Source organism: Equus przewalskii, chromosome 18 (assembly GCF_037783145.1).
Source record: "Equus przewalskii isolate Varuska chromosome 18, EquPr2, whole genome shotgun sequence".
Lineage (NCBI taxonomy): Eukaryota > Metazoa > Chordata > Mammalia > Perissodactyla > Equidae > Equus > Equus przewalskii.
Genome location: NC_091848.1, coordinates 39,909,780 through 39,927,743, shown reverse-complemented (window position 1 = coordinate 39,927,743; position 17,964 = coordinate 39,909,780). Strand labels below are relative to the sequence as shown.

General features: G+C 36.7%; 1 protein-coding gene and 1 long non-coding RNA gene across 20 annotated transcripts in view; one reads left to right on the top strand and one right to left on the bottom strand.

Moving 5' to 3' along the window:
* Nucleotides 1-224: 224 nt before the first annotated feature.
* On the bottom strand, nt 225-9,825 carry LOC139077132 (uncharacterized). Its single transcript, XR_011529462.1, has 2 exons — nt 9,331-9,825; nt 225-464 (listed from the first exon to the last, which is right to left on the bottom strand). It is a non-coding gene; the product is annotated as an uncharacterized lncRNA (long non-coding RNA).
* Nucleotides 9,533-17,964, top strand: part of STXBP5L (syntaxin binding protein 5L) — a 350,864-nt gene continuing 342,432 nt past the window's right edge. For 5 of the 19 annotated variants that reach the window (XM_070583812.1, XM_070583807.1, XM_070583805.1 and 2 more), the window contains exons 1-2: nt 9,564-9,747; nt 10,901-11,098. In XM_070583812.1, coding sequence (XP_070439913.1) covers nt 10,910-11,098 — 189 coding nt within the window. In that variant the 5' untranslated portion in view covers nt 9,564-9,747; nt 10,901-10,909. Of the gene's footprint in view, nt 9,826-10,193; nt 10,293-10,900; nt 11,099-17,964 lie in introns of those variants that run through there. The other 14 variants (XM_070583804.1, XM_070583809.1, XM_070583803.1 and 11 more) reach the window with 7 other exon arrangements.

Genomic DNA, 17,964 nt, shown 5'->3' with positions numbered 1-17,964 from the left:
TTACCTAGTGCAAAATATGCATGCAATGCATGTTTGTTGAATAAGAAAAGCATTTTATCTAATTTGCGGCTTAATTTCATCTTCAAATCCAGGTTCAAAATTCTAGCATGTATCATGAATATCATGTAAACTCATTCATTCAGTAAATATTTATTGAACACCTATCATGTGCCAGACACTATTATAAGTGCTGGGGATATAACCATGAACAAAACAGACAAAAATTGATGTTTGTAAGCCATTTTAGAGATTATAAAACAGACTCACATCTATTTTTGGTATTTTTCCTCTTTTCTCTTCCTGTACTATCAAAGGCTAAGGCTTTCATCAAGCCTGATATGCATAAGGGGAATAAGGGTCCTTCCGCATCACCTCCTTTGCTTCTCCTATCCTTCGGAAAATGCTTTTGTAGCTACTCCCCTTGATTTCTTCAGCCTTCTTCCTTTCTTGGACTGTGGCAATCTCTGTAAGAGTTGATGAATTATAAATATGGTAACCACATTTTTAAATGTACAACTCAGGGCACATATTCTTAAAAAAGGGTTTATTTTTTCTTATTTGTAAGTGAATTTAGATCAAAAGTCTTAAAGTGGTATAAAATTTAAATCACATTTAATTATACATATAATGAATATTATTTATATGTATAAATAATTATACATATAATGAAAAACCATCATTAAAAAGTATACAATTACATGAAGAGAAATAAAAAAATTCAGCCAAGACATACTAGTTAATACCATATTTGCATTGTCATTTTCATCATCTGCTGTTGAAATGACAGCACATTATTCCTCTCATACTTGTTTAAAGAACTCAGCTTGCTTAATAATTGTTTATTGTTTCCAGTTTTTTTCCAGCATTTCTTGGCAAGTCTCTGAGTACTTCATATGGATTATCAGGAAAGATTTTACAATATCAAAGGCTGTCAATGGTTATTCCAATCTTCAAAAGTTGTTAACGAGGAAAAAAAAAAAAACAAAGACCAAGCAAGCAAACAATAACAGCAACAACTCTCCTCCATCCTAAAGTCTGGACAAAGAGAGACTGAGTTTACACATTTCTTTCTACTTGGAAGAATAATGTTTCCATGCTGAAAATCTTTAAACATATTCAACCATTTTTGATCTACAGATACATTTTCCTTTGTCCCATTTTGCTAGGAAGTTCTCATTAAGATATGACCTAAGGACACAGTGTTCATTAAACAGGTAATATGACTAAGTTAACTGCCTATTTTCTAAGATTTGCCATTCTGGGCCTCCCCAACTAAACCTAGCCAAGCTTATAGTTTCTATGAAGATTTCCTTTCTAAAGGACTAGTTAACTATTAACCTATGAATACCAAGCTCCCTACTTCCCAAGGTCCAAATCGTAACAAACAGCATTTGAGTAGTTTTCATGTTAAGGTCTTTTCCTTTAGTGGTGAAATTAAAATTTTTTTCTTACAATTTTTTTATGATCACCAATATTCATATGAGATTTTTGGTGCTGAAAAATAATAATAGCTAACACATGTGAAGGGTTTCCTATGTGCCAGGCAGCGTGTTGGGTGCCAGCATGAATTCTCTCAATCTTCACAGCCATCCTACAGGGTTGGTAATTTTATCTTCCTTTTATAGATAAGAAAATTGAAACACAGAGGAATTAAATAACTTGTTCAAGGTCACACTGAGTAAGTAGCAGACTCAGGTCAGTCTGAAATCAGAGTTCCTGCTCTTAAAAATACACTATTGTGTATCCCCCCCTTCCCCATAGGTTTTGCCACTCAAATTTAAAAACGGCATCATGAAAAACAGCGGTATTTGTTGAGAAACTCGATGGTTTTTGAGGTAGTTTATGAGAACAATGGTACAGAATATTTCAAATAGAAACTGTTACAGAAAATTCAAGAATTTTAGTCTCCATAATTAAAGCACATTAGACACAGACATACTTGAAAAACTACGCAAAACAAAGTAATATTTGCATTAAAAGAAGAATTATGGCTAAAGACAATAGAGAGTGGGAATAATGGGGAGGAAGGAACAAGGCAGAGAAATAAAATTTGTTTTTCTAACTGAGGAGAGCGAGAAGAAGCTATAAATCACTTTGGCCGTTACTGAAAAGATACTTGTAAAGTTCCTCAGCTTGGCAAAGGTTAAGAGAACAACAACGTTTTGTCAGCCCAAGCTAGCTAAGGAGCTGGTTGAAACAGAAAGCTTATCCTACATGGCCAGAGAGGACCCAGTTAAAGGGTTCTCTCTTGTCTTAGAGTCTGCAACTGGGCAGGCAAGAAGTCACGCATCCTTCCCCTACTCTCATGACTCTGTTTTGGAACTTTTGTTTATGGTAAAGCGAAGTCAGGCTGGCATCCTGGTTTATTTTCTAAAATGCTAGTGTGCCAATTTTAGCAGAGGTAATAATTAATATGGACAGTTACAAAATCCTAACATCTAACCCTTTTTTAGCCATTATAAAAAAATTAATTCAGTAACGGCATTATTACATTTCATCATTGTCATCATGAAAACAAACCACATCCCTACTTAAACTGGTGCAATCATCACGAGTCATGGTGAATCAAAGCTTTAGGAAACAAGAGAGGCCAGGTCTAAAAGGGATCATTTCCACTTGTCTACATATTCCAAACCCAAGAAAGGCTGTCAACTCTTTGTAGTTTTTAGCATTGAGATCAGGGTCAGAGAATCTATGGTCTGAATCTTGCTCTCAGGTTCAATTTGTATAACAAATTCCAAGGGTTCACATCTCTATTTAGTCTATAGTGGCAAAAACCCAATCTAGTTTGAAAAGTCTTAAATGTTCTTTTAAGATTTGTTTATTTTCCTATGAAATTATCCTTCTGTAGGTCTATCTATATTTCTTTCTCTACCCTTTAAGCTCTCCCTGTGCTTATTTTCTCACTTTTCCCCTCAAATAAAAATAACATATGACAAAATAATAATTTAAATTTGTTAATATAATTGAATGGAGGTTTATATTATTTTTAAATTCAGAAATCAAACATGAATTACTAAGTTTCTTTCTAACCTTAAAGTTCTGTGAAAACTTATATTTCTTCCTCCAAATTGAAATTACAAGCTTTATTGAATTATGTTTTACCTTGTCACATTTTTCTGCTGTTTAGTTGATCATCCTTACCAATTCTTGTCATGTTAAAATTCTTTTTGAATTTTTTCAACATCTAAACAAAAATAAGTCAGTGTAGGTGGTATGCGATATCACTTTACAAAGGTTCATTGTAACATGAGTTCTCCACAGGAACCTAAGCTCTTAATGAGGGTATAAATTAGTACAATCTTTTAAAAATAAAATTTAGAACTATGCATGAAGACATATAATTCTGACCTAGTAACATCCCCTAAGAAAAAATCTGATAGAGGAGTTCATCTAAGGAATTAATATTATGCAAATTTTTAATATATGAGGCACATTTATGAAAAAAAATCTGAAACCTTGTCAAAGATTTAGCATGTGTTCTCTCCATTATTATATATGATAGTGTAAAATTAGATATAAATAAAATATCCAAGAATATGAAAAAGATAAAATATACTGCATAAATATCCATATGATTGAATATAATATTGACATTAAAAATGGTATTTCTGAAGAATATTTACTGAAATGGAGAAAGCTTGCAACAAAATGTTTAGTTAAAAAAAAATCCAGGAATAAAAATGGTATATACTGGACACTTCCAATTTGTTTAAAAATGTCCTGAAAAGGCCTGGAAATAAATCTCTGGATTTGCTAAAGTTTCTATAATAAGCACACCTTACTTTTATAATCAGATATACATGCACGTGTATATAAATAGAAATATTAATAAAAAATGTGATCCCTAGGAATCCCTAACTGGGAGACGGATACTTTTTAAGATTCCTGTGTTTTTTACCTACTGTAGGCTGCAGGTCATCTCTGTTGGCCAGTACCTACGTGGATACCCTTTTAATCACCTTTTCAATGAAGCTTTGAAGTATTTAGGAAGAGAATGCAGTGAACTTGGACTAAATAAATCATATAAAGACAGAACTTTGGATTGGAAAGAACCTTAAAGATCATCTAGTCTAAACCTTCTTCCTCTCCTTCAATTGCAGCAACAGTCAATCCACAGATGCAAGGGACTTTTATATTAATAATAATAGGAAAATAAATTGAACTCTAAAGTCAATTCCTATAAACTATTTCACTAAAGTAAAAGAATAATGAAAATAATAACAATATATTTGTATAATGGTTTGCATTCTACAAATCATACATGCATACATAATCTCATTTGTTCCATATAATAGCCTATATAATAGCTTATATAAAGGAAAAACTGAGGATTAGAGGTTGCCAGGGCTTTTAGTGCCCCAGCTAGAAAACTCAGTCCTGTCCCAAAACTAAATCCCTTTCTCTTACTACATCTCAAAGTGATGGATGGATATGTGAAAATCTATTTTAAAAGATGTACAAAGAGCTGATTTTAATTACATGTTTAATAGCAAATATTTGAGTTTTGCCCTAGAAGGCATGAGTTCTGTTTGCAATTCTGTCCTTGACTATGTGCTGAGCCATACTTTGTATGTTTTGGGTCAATCCTAATGACCCCTGGCTGTTTATCGGAAACCCCTGAGAGCTATGACATTATTTAATTAACCCTGTGGTCTCTCCCTTTGTGGGCTTGGAGTAGGCTGAATAAGAGATTTTAATGCTGGTTGCTATTTCCTGCCATATGACAGAAAGCTGACAATGATCAATCAGCACCCCTCCCGAAGGATGTATAATAGAGTCAGAAAAAAGTCAGATGAAGATTTAGTAAGGAAGGTAATTCCTAAGCCTCTTGAAAGTTTTACCAGAAAGGATACAGGTGGAACCTATTTTTCAACTGTGTTTCCTTAGTGAAATTCTAACTCCCAGAATGGCAAATAATAAAGGATGGTGCTATAACTTGATTGAGGAGTCAGAAGTGGGTGATAAATTAGGTTGCTCAGCCTAAGACCCACTAACTCACAGGAAGCACACTGAAAATGTTCACACTTGCTAATGTAAATAATTGCCAGCCTGGCCTTATGGTAAGTCTTGCATCATCACCCTCCCCTCCACCCAAATTCTCCTTTCAGCGGTTCTGATATTTACTGAGACTACAGCCTCTCTAAGCGATTTAGTACTGCCTTGCTACATCTAATTAGTTATTGAATAATTGATTTTCTTCTTTTTTAGTGGGATAGTCCCCTGGGACTCTTAATATATTTCAAATTATAGTGAGATTTCTTGTGTGATAAGAACCTCTTACTAGCTTGCCATCTCAATAGTTCTCTGCTTCTAGTACTCAGTCCTCCCGACTCCCAAATGTCTTTTTAGTTCTAGTATCCAAACTCCTTAGCAGCTATTTTCCATTTTTTCTGTTCTGTCTGTTTTATCCTAATACTTAGATTTTGTAATAATTTCCTTTTCTAATATCAAATATCTGTATAATGGGATTTCTTTGGTGTCTCCAAAGAAATCTAATAGCATAAGTAAAGAGCTTTGGGATACAATTTATATGAGTCCAAATTCCTATTTCACAACCTACTAGATGTATGATGTTGGGCATACTACTTAACCTTTCTTTGCTTCCATTTTCTCACCTATAAAATGGAGTTATCAATAGCTACCGCACATGATTGTTGTGAGGATTAAATGAGAAACTAAATGGAAAATTGTTTACACAGTCTCAGCTCATAATAGATGCTCTCCTCAAAGAATGTTGAATTTGATTACCATATGGTTTTGTGAATTGTGCCCCCCCCCCCCCAGAATTCATATGTTGACGTCCCAACCCCTAGAATGTTACTGTATTTGGAGATAGTACATTTAAGAGGTGATTAAGTTAAAATGAAGCTATTAGGATGGGCCTTAATCCAATCTGACTGATGTCCTTATAAAAAGAGGAAATTTGGGCACATAGAGAAAAGACCATGTGAAGATACAGTAAGAAGAAAGTCACCTGCAAGCAAAGGAGAGAGGCCTCAGAAAAAAACAAACCTGAGGACACTTTGATCTTGGGCTTCCAGCCTCCAGAACTGTGAGAAAATTAGTTTCTGTTGTTTAAGCCACCCAGTCTGTAGTATTTTGTTATGGCAGCCCTGGCCAACTGACATGCTCACTACTATACAACATATACTCATTGTTTCAGAAGAATTGACCCCTGCTTTTTTCTTATTTCAGGTCCTACTTAGTCCTCTAATTAGTATTAGGGCAGTGATTAAGAGCATGATCTTAGATGTTAACATAGAAGTTAGGCTTGAATTTGAAGACTAGGTTATCTAACTAAGTGACCATGAGTGAATTTCTCAAATGTTTCTGAGTCTCAAATCTCACCTATAAAATGGGGACAACATTTATCTCATAGAGTTATAATAAAGATAAAATTAAAAGAGATGCTTGTAAATTTCATAGTATAGTATCTGAATAACTAATAGAACTTATTATCTTTATATATGATGAACCATTTACACGTGTTTTGTCACTTTGGCTTAGATTTCTCCAAGTCTAGTCAGTTAAGCAAATATTCTCTGTGTGAAGTGCCACACATGTACATACTTTCTACAATTATTTGATTATTTTTTGCATGTGGAAAAGCAGCTTCTATTAGCTTCATTGTTGGCTTGAATCCAAGATCATAATCCCTTAAAGTGAGTTGTAATATATTTTTAGCATATATTCTAAAAATTCTTCCAATGTACTGGATTTATTTAAATGATTTAATGATTCTGTCCCAAAACCAAGCTTAGGCTATTTTTCCTTTTTGCAATTCATCATGCTTAGGAAGAACTGCAATTCTTCATTCTAGGAAGACATCATGGCTTATCAGAAACTCCTCTCCATGAGGCATTCTTCTAGTTTGCAGTAGAATGATCAAAGCTCTCCAGTATTATTATCTGACCTAATTATAAAATTCCCTAGATTATTTATAAGGTATATTTCATGGTCTGAACTCATTCCCTTTACCAGATGGTTTATAAAATAACATCTTATTTCTCTTTAATTAATTAAGGATGGAATTTGCTTCCATACACATTGTACTGCTCTTACCTTTTAAGATTTTTAGGCTATAGTTTATGCTGTCTCCTCACATACATAATGCACTCTGTCTCTTGCTCATTTGTATCCTCCTCTCAGTTTGTGAATTGGCATCACAATATCCTCTGTCCACAGGTTCTCTCTCTCTATGAGACTGAAATTATGTTAAGATTTTTACTTGTCATTTGTTCAAATCAATATTTACTGGGCACTTACTATATGTAAGGTACTGTGCTATCTATTGTGGAGGGACAAAGATAGTTAAAATAGTCCCAAAGAGTCCAAAATGTCAGCCTAATCATATTTTATTTTTTTAGTTTTCTAATATTTGTTTGAAAGCATTGATATACTTTCACTTGGCTTTACTTCTACTTCTCATTCCTATTTATTGTCCCATCTGAAGGGAGATCTACTCTGTTACCTCTTTTTAACTCAAGTAGGCCAATGAATTCCCTCTAGGGTCCTCAAGCAGAGTCTCTGTCAATTTGTTTTGTGTACTTGTCCTTCTCAGTTCTCTCTCAATTTAAAGAATAAAAACCACTCCTTAGTTTGTTAAGTTGGTATAGTGTTAATGTTGGATGGTTTAAGGGGTTTTCTTGCAAAAGTTACATCTCACTTTGCTGAATCACTCTCATCAAGAAACCAAACTACCACTTGGTATAGGCTTGTTTCCATTTATTTGAAAATTAAGAAGTTGTTGATAGACTTTCTGATGAAGGGAAGGAAGACATCTAAACCCATTATTTTAGACAACGATGCCTACTACTCAAAGAGTTAGAGCAACCCCCCTCCCTCATCTTTTTTTTTTTTTTTAAAAGAAAAGCCAGACTTAAAAAAGAGGAAAGCAAACCTCTTTAGCCTTAATAGGCACCCATGCTTGGAGGTGAAATGGGCTAGGAGGAAGAGAAGAAAAAAGTGGAAAAGAGAGTAAAGACAAAGATACATACTGTTAGAAAGCCAATCCAATAGAATTTAGAACCCTACCAAGATCTAGTTTACATTAGACATGGCGTTTGTTTCCACCCTTATTTTTACCTCTCCCAAACAGGATATAATTGGGTATCATCCCATAAATCTTTTACTAAAAACCATTAATAAACCAACTGTTCAAAACCCTTTAACTACCTTTTATATGTGAAACAGTGTGCCAGGTGCTAAACAAGATAGGAGAAATACACAATTCTATGTCTGCCTTCAAGAGTGTTACTGTCTAGCTGTGCCAATGAGAGACTACCAGACAGTACTGGGGGTCTTTGAGAGGTCTCAAAAGGAGTAAAATAGACATTAAGTACTGAAAAATTCAAAAGGAGAGAGGGAGCATTGAGCTGAGGATCCAAAAAACTGGGCTCTATTCTGTCTCTGCCATTTCCTCGCTATGTGACCTTGGGCAACTCATTTCTCTCTTTCAGGTCTCCCCTTTCATTTCTCTCATCCCTTTCCTCCATAAAAAACAAACAAACAAACAAACAGAAAAAAAAAGAGAGAGAGAAAGAGAAAGAAAGAAAAAAGAAGAGGTCATCCTAGAAGATTTCTAAAATGTAAGAACGTTTGGGATGATTACTAAGGAGCTCTGTTGTGTTGCCCGGACTGAAGTCTACAGCTAGCTATGGCCCTCTGAGCTGCCCTTCATTTTCACAGATCAAGAAATCGAGGTATAGATTTTGCCCAACTCAGTAGCGAGTCAGAGATCAGAACTAAATCTTCCCATCCTGACGCTGTTTTTAAAAAATCCTGCACCGAACAGTGCATCTTTCAAAATGATTATTGTGATTCACAGAAAAAGCTTAAAATATATTCTTAACACGGTTTACTAAGTGAGAGAAAGAAAAAATAATCTTTGTATATGTGAAAATAGAGGGAAGGGGTAATTCTACGTATTAGAGGGAACACGGTGAGCAATTGATTCCTTAGTATCTGGAAGGCTGTATATTCCAAAACTCTGTTGAAGCACAATTCTCTCTGGCAGAGGTGACCCGTTAAGCCATTATGCAAGCAGCAGGGCAGTGAGGGGAGCCCAACAGATGCACCTGGGAGAGCGGGAAGAGGCTCATATAGGCATAAACTGCGAAACACTTCCCCAGTTCACAATATTGTCCAGCGCCTGACCTAGGGAAACCCTCCTGCAACCTCGGACTCAAGGAGCCCAAGTTCGCACTCTTCCAAGCATTCTATTGATTCACACTTGCGTCCTTCAACAGGTAGCGCCAATTACAACCCCCAAAGCACGGCCCCCCAGCATACTGGCCAATACCGCTGTCAATCAAATACTTCACCTACCTTTCTAAATTCTCCCCTCTTCCTTTCATTGGCTTTTTCTTCGGCCTATCCCCAATTTCTCCCGCGCCTCGCGACCGCAGAACTTGGCCCTGTGGATCCTAGGATTGGAGCCGAGGCTGCTCCCGCCCTTTGACGTCCCGGTGCTCTCCGCCCCTTTTGCCGGCCCCGGGCCGCCCGGGAAGGAGGGGGCGGGGCGGGCGAGGGGGCGGTTCGGGGCGGGGCTTGCCTCCCACGGCGGGAGGGCGGAGCCTGCGGTGGAGGCTGCCTGCTCGGTTAGGACCTCGGAGAGCGCCGGGCGCCGTGACCAGAGGGACTGGAGAGGCGGCCGGAGCCAGGCTGGACCGACGCCTGCGAGCCCGCCACCCTCCGCTCCCTCAGCTTCCTGGGCTGGCAGGCGGCTAGTGGCGGTGGAGGAAGGTGCCTAAGTCGGGAGTCAGATAGTCATACCTCTGGGACGCCGACGCCGCTGTCCAGCCGCGGCTTCCTCACACCTGTGTGTGTGTCTGTGAGCGTGAGCGCCCGCGCGCCAACGTCTGTGTGAGGGTGTTTGTGTGTGCTCCGGCTGGGCGCGCGAACGTCCGTGTGAGGGTGTTTGTGTGTTCGCGCGCCCGCGGGCGAGAGCCCCGCGCCTCGGCGTTCGGCCCGGGGAGGGACGGCGGGAGCTGCGGCTCTGCACGCCCAGCAGACTGAGGCGGGACTCGGGCCGCAGCCGTCGCCGCCCCTGCCTCACGTCCCCCAAGAGCAGCCGCTGTGCTGCGGGGAGAGCGGACGGCGGGCGAGCGCGGCGACGGCTGCGGGCAGAGCGGCGCGGGAGGCGGGGGGGGGGGGGGGGGGGAGGGGGGGAGGAACGTTGAGGAGGGAAGAGGAGGGAGGGGGCTGGAGACGCGGGGAGGGAAGCGGGAGGCGGAGGGAGAAGCGGAGGCAGCCGGCGCCGCCGCTCGCCCCTCTCGTCGGCTGTTGCTGTGGGTCGTCCGGAGATGCTTTGGGGTCCGGGCTCTTGGGAAGTGGGGAATGGAAGAAGGGCCCCTCATTTCCTATTGAGAAAAAAGGAACATTGAAGATGAGGGGGGAGAGCCCAGAAGGTAGTGGCGGAGTAAATAGTGGCTCCCGGCTCCAACATCGTTTTTCTGAAAATAAAATATTCTGAGCTGAACCTTTAGAAGGAAAGCCCGCCCTTAAGAGAGACAGAATCTTGGTCTGTCGGACTCTGGTTTGATTGTATAATAATGATGATATAATGCTAATGACGATGATGACACTGCCTTTTATTTTTACCCCAGTGCTGATAAAGCGTAGCTACAGCTGGGGAAAAAGCCCTTGAAAATTTGATGTACCAGGAGCAAAGACCATGGCTTTTGGAATTGTGTTTTATTATTTTTTTTTGGAAGGATATGCTTTTTAGAATTAAAATTTGACAAAATGAAGGCTCATTTTTTTTTTTTAAAGTCATTTATAGCCAATGCTCGTAAAATGGGGACTGGCTACTGCCTTGACTAATGAAAAGCTAAACACTTTTACCCAGGTATAATTCCAGGTGTTAAGTCACCTTTTCCTTTGATTTTCTCAACAGTTTTTTAAAATGAAGAAGTTTAATTTCCGAAAAGTTTTGGATGGCTTAACTGCCTCCTCCCCCGGCAGTGGTAGCAGCAGTGGCAGTAACAGTGGTGGTGGGGCTGGAAGTGGTTCCGTGCACACAGGAGGGACTGCGGGGATTCTCAGAGAGGAGATTCAGGAAACCCTGACTTCGGAGTATTTCCAGATTTGCAAGGTAAGTTTTTGAATTGGCTTAACACCTATTATTTCTTCGTTTTACTGTTGTAAGGAAAGAAGGGTTAAACAACAAAAAAAACCCCACCAGGGACTGGAAATTGTTGAGATGCCAGAATCAGAGTCTGGTGCAGGGAACTCTGTGGATAGGTCAGTTTGAATTAATAAAGACATTATAGGCATCAACTTCAGCATCAATTTCAAAGCAATGGTAGTTTTAGTTAAGGGGGAAATAGGCAAACAGAAAAAGTAGAATTTGCAAGATAATGTTAAGGCCCAACAGTGGACAAAATTTTAATGTAATATTCATGTATAAGTAGTAAACTGAAGGAAGAAACTGTAATTATTAATCTCGTGTTGTCATTCAGAGAAACTAATTGTTTTTTATTTCACTGTTCAGTATAAAATAATTAAAGCTATTAAGATGTTGCTAGAATTAAGTAGATAATAGCTAGATGAATCTATCCATTTAAAAAGATCTAACGGCATTGTTTTAAATTCGTTGTTTAAGATTCTGAATAAAAACACCACCAGATTCTTAAACTCTTAAATAAAGAAACAAACAGATGTCATGGGCTTAATACTTGTAAGAACTTGTAATACTTGTCAGAACTCAAAAATAGCCTGTGTTCAGGTTTAGTGAGGAAACCTTTTAGGTAATTGTACTTTAATGTTGAGCTTTTAATGAGTAAGCAAAAGAGTTTCTGGTGTGAGAGATGAGGGTTTACAAAATAAATATTATGTTAATATCTAGAAATATTGTTACATTTTCTGATGTAAAGTGGTTTACAATTTTTATTGTCTTTTTTTTAGCATAGCCTCGAAATGTACTTTAGACCTGCCATGTGCAATAAAATCTAAACATGATTCACTCATATGTAGTTCATATGATACATTCATATGATACAGATAATTAGGGTTTTATAAATGTGTTTGAATAAATAAGAAATAGTACATTTTTAAAATAACAGAAATTAAGTATTAAATTTGTTGGTACTTCAAAAATTTTTTTGAAATTATTATTTTTGTAGTAAACAAATTATGTATAATGAGATGTTTCAATTATGCCTTAATCTCCATTCCCAGTAGGGTCATTATAAAAACATTAAATCTATAATCATTAAAATATTATAAATTAGTTTACATAAAAAATAGTTTATTTAGAATTAGATAAACAGATTAATTCTAACCTACTCTGGGAGGTTTGTGTACAATACAATTTTGTCCTAAATTTGAAATAATAGATATTTCGTCACCTTAGGGAGGGGCTTAACAGTGGTCAGGAGACAAATATGTAAAAGGTCCTGGAGGCCAAATTTGAACTGCTAGGCAGGGGAATTATGCCCTGATTCTCTAATCTTTGACATATTACTTTTTCCATTCCAAGATTCAGAAAAAAATTCCAAATTCTCTCAGTTCGTGAATGTGATAGTGATGCAGGAGAGTTTTAGTAGAGGTAAAACTGGTAAAGAAAGGATAGGCTTCTGAAACAGAATGCGTTCGGCTGTTGAGGTGAATGCAAGAGAGGAAAATAGGATATATAGTCATCATCCTATTTATTCAGATAAGAGATAGTCATCAAAAGTGGCAGAAGTTAAATAAATACTATTTCAAAAGCATACAGCATGGTAAGAAGAGCACTGGCTTAGGAACCAGAAAATTTGTATTTTATTTAAAGTTCTGCCACTTTCCAGCTATATAATCTTGTGCAAGCCATTTATCTGCCTTGAGGCTTGATTTTCTTATTTGTAGTATGGTAATAAGTATTTCTGCTTTTCTTAGCTAAGAGGGTTATTTGGAAGATCAAACAAGATAATTAGGAGAAGACAATGTATAAAATGGAAAAAGCAATAAAATGTGTATTTATATTTTTGTTAAAGTTTTAAAATCACCTTGTTCTTGGTGGAATGACTATAACCAGTGGGTTATAATAATATTAGGTAACAATTTTTGAGGAAATTATGAGGATAGATAGCTATATAAGCTGAACACTAATAGTATTGAAATCTCACTAAATGGGCAAAGTACTATGGTATCTTTGGATAGGAATATAGTTAATTTTAGAAAAGTGGTTATATGACTGCACTTTAGGTTACCTAGACTATAATAAAATATATAAAAATGGATTAAGAAATTCCAAAATTAGAACTGTTACTAAAATGGAGACTTCATTTGGACTCACTGATTATATTTGCAAAGAACACTCTATTCTGAATACTAAGCAGTTGGCACCTTCTGGGTACTTTTACCTTTTCAACATGCCCAAAATTAAAGTATAAATCTAGAATCTGCCCTTTTGAAAACCATTTTCCTCTCTATTTTCTGATCAGTCATCAGATCCTATCTATTCTATTTCCTTAGTATTTCTGAAATTTATTCCCTTTTCACCATCTCCAGGACTTGTTCATTCCATCATATTTTCTTGCTTGGTCTTTTGAAATCACTTCCTAACTGATCTTCTCACCTCTTGTTTTACCCTATTCCGATTTGTTTTATTATAATAATGGTTATTTCTGAATTATGTTAATTATGCATTTCTCTACTTAAAATTCTATCTTGGTTTCCCTAGAGCAGTGATGCTCTACAAACAAAAGTCTTATGTGAAATCCCAATAAATAACATCTATTAAAACAGATAAATGTGATACTTTATTGGCATACTCTTTTTAAATAAACTATAATAATAAATTATACAGCTAATCAATAAAAAACTTGGTTATTATATTTGATTTTTGTTGTATAATTTTATCTATAGGCAAGTAGTAGGACATTTGTTAGCTTTAAAAAAGTAAAAGTAGAAAGCTACAACCTTTATAGCCAGTGACACATCTATAAGAAGTTCAAAAACAGAAATGATAGAAGAACTTTTTGTTCAAGGTCAGCAAAAAACAAGTTAATACATTGGTTTACAACAATCCGTTTGAAATGTAATATGTATGCATTTGAATGCTCATGTTCAGATATTTGTGAAATACATACATTAACTGCCTTTTCTGAACTTGAATTCTGTGAAACACAATTTGAAACCACTGCTCTGTATATAATAAACTTCAAACTGCTTAACTTGATCTGTATATAGAACCTTCAGAAGGGGTTCCTGTTTACCTTTCCATCCTCATTTCCTCAACCCCCTGAGCATACTGCATTCCCTGAAAGCATCATATTTTCTCCTATCTCACTGCCTTTTCTCAGTCTATTGCTTCTGACTAGAATATCTCTTCCAGCTTTAATATAATTGGAGAATTTCCAGTTACCCTTTACTACATAGTTCAAACATCACCTCCATAAAACCAGCTGTGACCACCGCCTTCCTCATCTACCTGCCCCAGGCAGACTTAGTTGTTTTTTCTGTTCTCTGTTTTCCTGTAGCAACTGGCATATACCTATAGTGTGAATTTAGCACTTGATTGTGATTAAAAAATTTTTTTCTGTCACTGTTATACTATGAACTCTTTGGGAGGCAATTGTATTTTGTTTCCTTATCATTCTTAGAGTGCTCACTTACATAGTGGTCCAGTGGTTCTCAACTCTGTCTAAAAGAGAGATTTCTAGCTCCACCTCAGTCTTAGAGAATCAAAGTCTCTAGGGATGGGGCCTATGAACTTGCATTTTTAAAAAAAGCCCCACAGGAGATTCTGATGCACAGTCAGTATTGAGAACCATTGTAGTAGGCACTTGATATACTTTGGGAATGAAGCGGCATATACATGGTTGTTTGATTAATTGAAAAGACATTACAACAGAAAGTCATTAATAATGATATATATCTTACACATTTTATTTTAACTGAAAACATATAAATATACATCCATTTACTAAGCAATTGATAAACGAACCAAGATTTTTTTGAGTATTGGTTCTCTGATTGGAGTTCTGTGTGGACCGCTCTTCCATAAACCATCCCAAATTCATTATGTATAATTTTCAGCTTTAGTTTATTTAAAGTAGAATAAGAACTTATATGCTTTTGAAGCAAACTAAGTATCCGGTCTTTCTAGATGATATATATATGTATCATCTGACACAGTTTATACGTGTGTGTATGTGTGTAATCTATATACATATATATATATATATATAATCTCTCTCTATATATTCATCCCTATAGTTAACTGGCCCACATCTAATTAAGCTGGGAACAGGAGAGTTTGAGTATTCTAGCTAGAGAGTTTACTAGTTTCAAGCATTCAATGAACCATTAGTATCAATCTGTGTTTTACAAAGAAAAAGGAGAGTTTTGTTAATTTGTCAGGCTGGCTAAATTAAAATTAGAAAGCTTCATCTGTAAAATATCCCATTTGACCTTCATAACAGTCCTGTAAGAAAGGCAAGGAAAGTGTTGATATTTTTATTTTACTGATAAGACTTCTGAAGTCAGAGAATTTAAGCGGTATTCTTAGGTCTCCAAGTTGGTAAAAGATATAGTCATCTTTCTTATTTATTAGAAAAGACAACATGATCAAATCCTCAGAAACATGGAGACTTTGAGGAGATAAAGAGACCATTCTGTTGACTCTCCATTCAAAATACATTCCAAATCTGACCACATCTCTTCACATCCACATCTGTTGCGTAGACTATAGTCTTCTAAGTGTTTTCCCTCCTTTGACTCAGGCTTTATCTCAGTCTCATCTCATAATAGATAGGAGAATCCTTTTAAAATTTAAATCATATCATGCCATTCCTGTTCAAGACTCCCCAATGGCTTTTCATTTTTCTTAAAAATAAAGTCATAAGTCCTGTTATGTCTCATAAAGCTCTAAATGATCTGACCCCTGACAAGACATCATTTTCAATTGTTCTTTCTCTTACCTACTCTGCACCAGCTATATTGTCTTTCTTACCATTTCTCAGACATGATTTCTGCCTCAGGCTTTTACATTTACTGTTTCCTTTACATGGAACACTTTTCCCCAAAATAATTGTATTACTTGTTCTCTTTACATCATTTGCTTCTTAGTTCAACTGTTAAATTCTCAGAGAGATCTTCATTGACCACTGCTCACCCCCTTTACTCTCTACCCTTATCCTGATTACTTTTTCTTGATAACATTTACAACTACCTGTTACTAAACTGTATGTTTTTTGCTTGTTGTTTGCTTCTCCTATTGTAATGCAACACCATGAGGGCAGGGCTTTATTTTGTTCACAACTGTTTCAGTACTTCATAGAACAGGGCCTACCACATAGAAGACAGTCAAATATTTGTTTAATGAATGAATGAATAAAGAAGATCAAGGAAGCTGATAGAGTGATGTGTTAAGAGCAAACTAGATATTACTCTGAACAGCCTCTTGGAAAAGGCTTTTATTAAATAAATTTTATATTGCATAAAGACAAGGAAGCCATTCAGTGAAAGAATGACACCACTTTAGGAACGTGGTTTATAATTTTCAAAAAGATGTGGGAAAGAAGATTGTAGAAAGATTCAATTAAATTTATTTCAGTTTTTATTGAGGAAGATATTAGGAACATTCTTGTTTCCAAATGGTGTTTTTAGGGGAACAATTCAGAAGTATTAGATTGACAATGACAAACACACGGGGTATTCTAGAGCTAATTAACAAAATAGACAAAAATAAATATATTACCAGAACCAGATAGTATAATCCCTAAAGTTTTGAAAAACTCTTAAATTAGCTAACTCATTATTCATCAACATTTATGAGCTGTTTTTATAAATGGTCACAGTGTCAGAGCCAACATGTAGATAACTAGTGTAACTTCTGCAGGGAAATGGATTTGTAATCATGATTCTAATACCAGATGTAATATCAGATCTTCACAGATAAATAGGTGTACAATCAGAAATAGAGGTGTGGGCTGTGGCGAGTTGGGCTTTCCAGGACCTGGAAAGCTGAAAGCAGATTAAGTACCTAGATATCCTTGACTATTAGCTCTTCTTCAGGTTCTCCGTTGTCTCTGCATTCTTCTAATTTCACATCATTTTACTTGGGAGGTTCTGTAACTGAGATTGGCATAAGACCATGATCACAGTTCCACATTTCTGCAATTTTCATTCATTAAAAGAACTATACAAGATTCCCTGAGCTGTGTGGACTTGTCTCATTCTATACTTATAAATCATTAGAATAAAATATAGTACAGTAGACACAGCAGGATAACTTATTATGGATAAAGCATCTGCAATGACTTCATGGTCCTGTCACCAAAATGGACAGTAGAGGATGGGCGTCTTTAGGAATAGTAATGGAGGCAAACCAGAAGAATTAAGCTACCTTGTTAAGATTGAGATGTTAACAAATTTAAGAATCAAAAAGAATTAAAATAAAAAATGTTTTAAGAACCAGAAACCAAAGGCAGATTATTCAGCACTCTAGGCTCTCTACTTTGCTTATTCTAAGAGCAGCAGGATGCAGGGGCAGGCTCAAGTAAGTAATTATAGACTTGTAGGAAGTATGTTTATAAATTTTTTAAGTTACTGTAGAAAACAATCACGTTTTCTCACAAAAGGTCCTTTGGTATTAGTATATTATCAGCAAATCGGGTTGTTGGTCTTATTTAGTATGGCAGTTCCTACATTCCTAAAAACAAACCGTGGGGCTGGCTCTGTGGCCAACTGGTTAAGTTCTTGCACTCTGCCTCAGTGGCCCAGGATTTCACTGGTTTGGATCCTGGGTGCAGACATGGCACTGCTCATCAAGCCATGCTGAGGTGGCATCCCACATGGCACAACCAGAATAACCTACAGCAAGAATATACAACTATGTACTGGGGGGCTTTGGGGAGAAGAAGAAGAAGAAATAAAATGAAGATTGGCAACTGATGTTAGCTCAGGTGCCAATCTTTACCAAAAAACCCCCAAACTCTGCTGTCATACTTTGTGTATGTCTCAATATAAACTAAT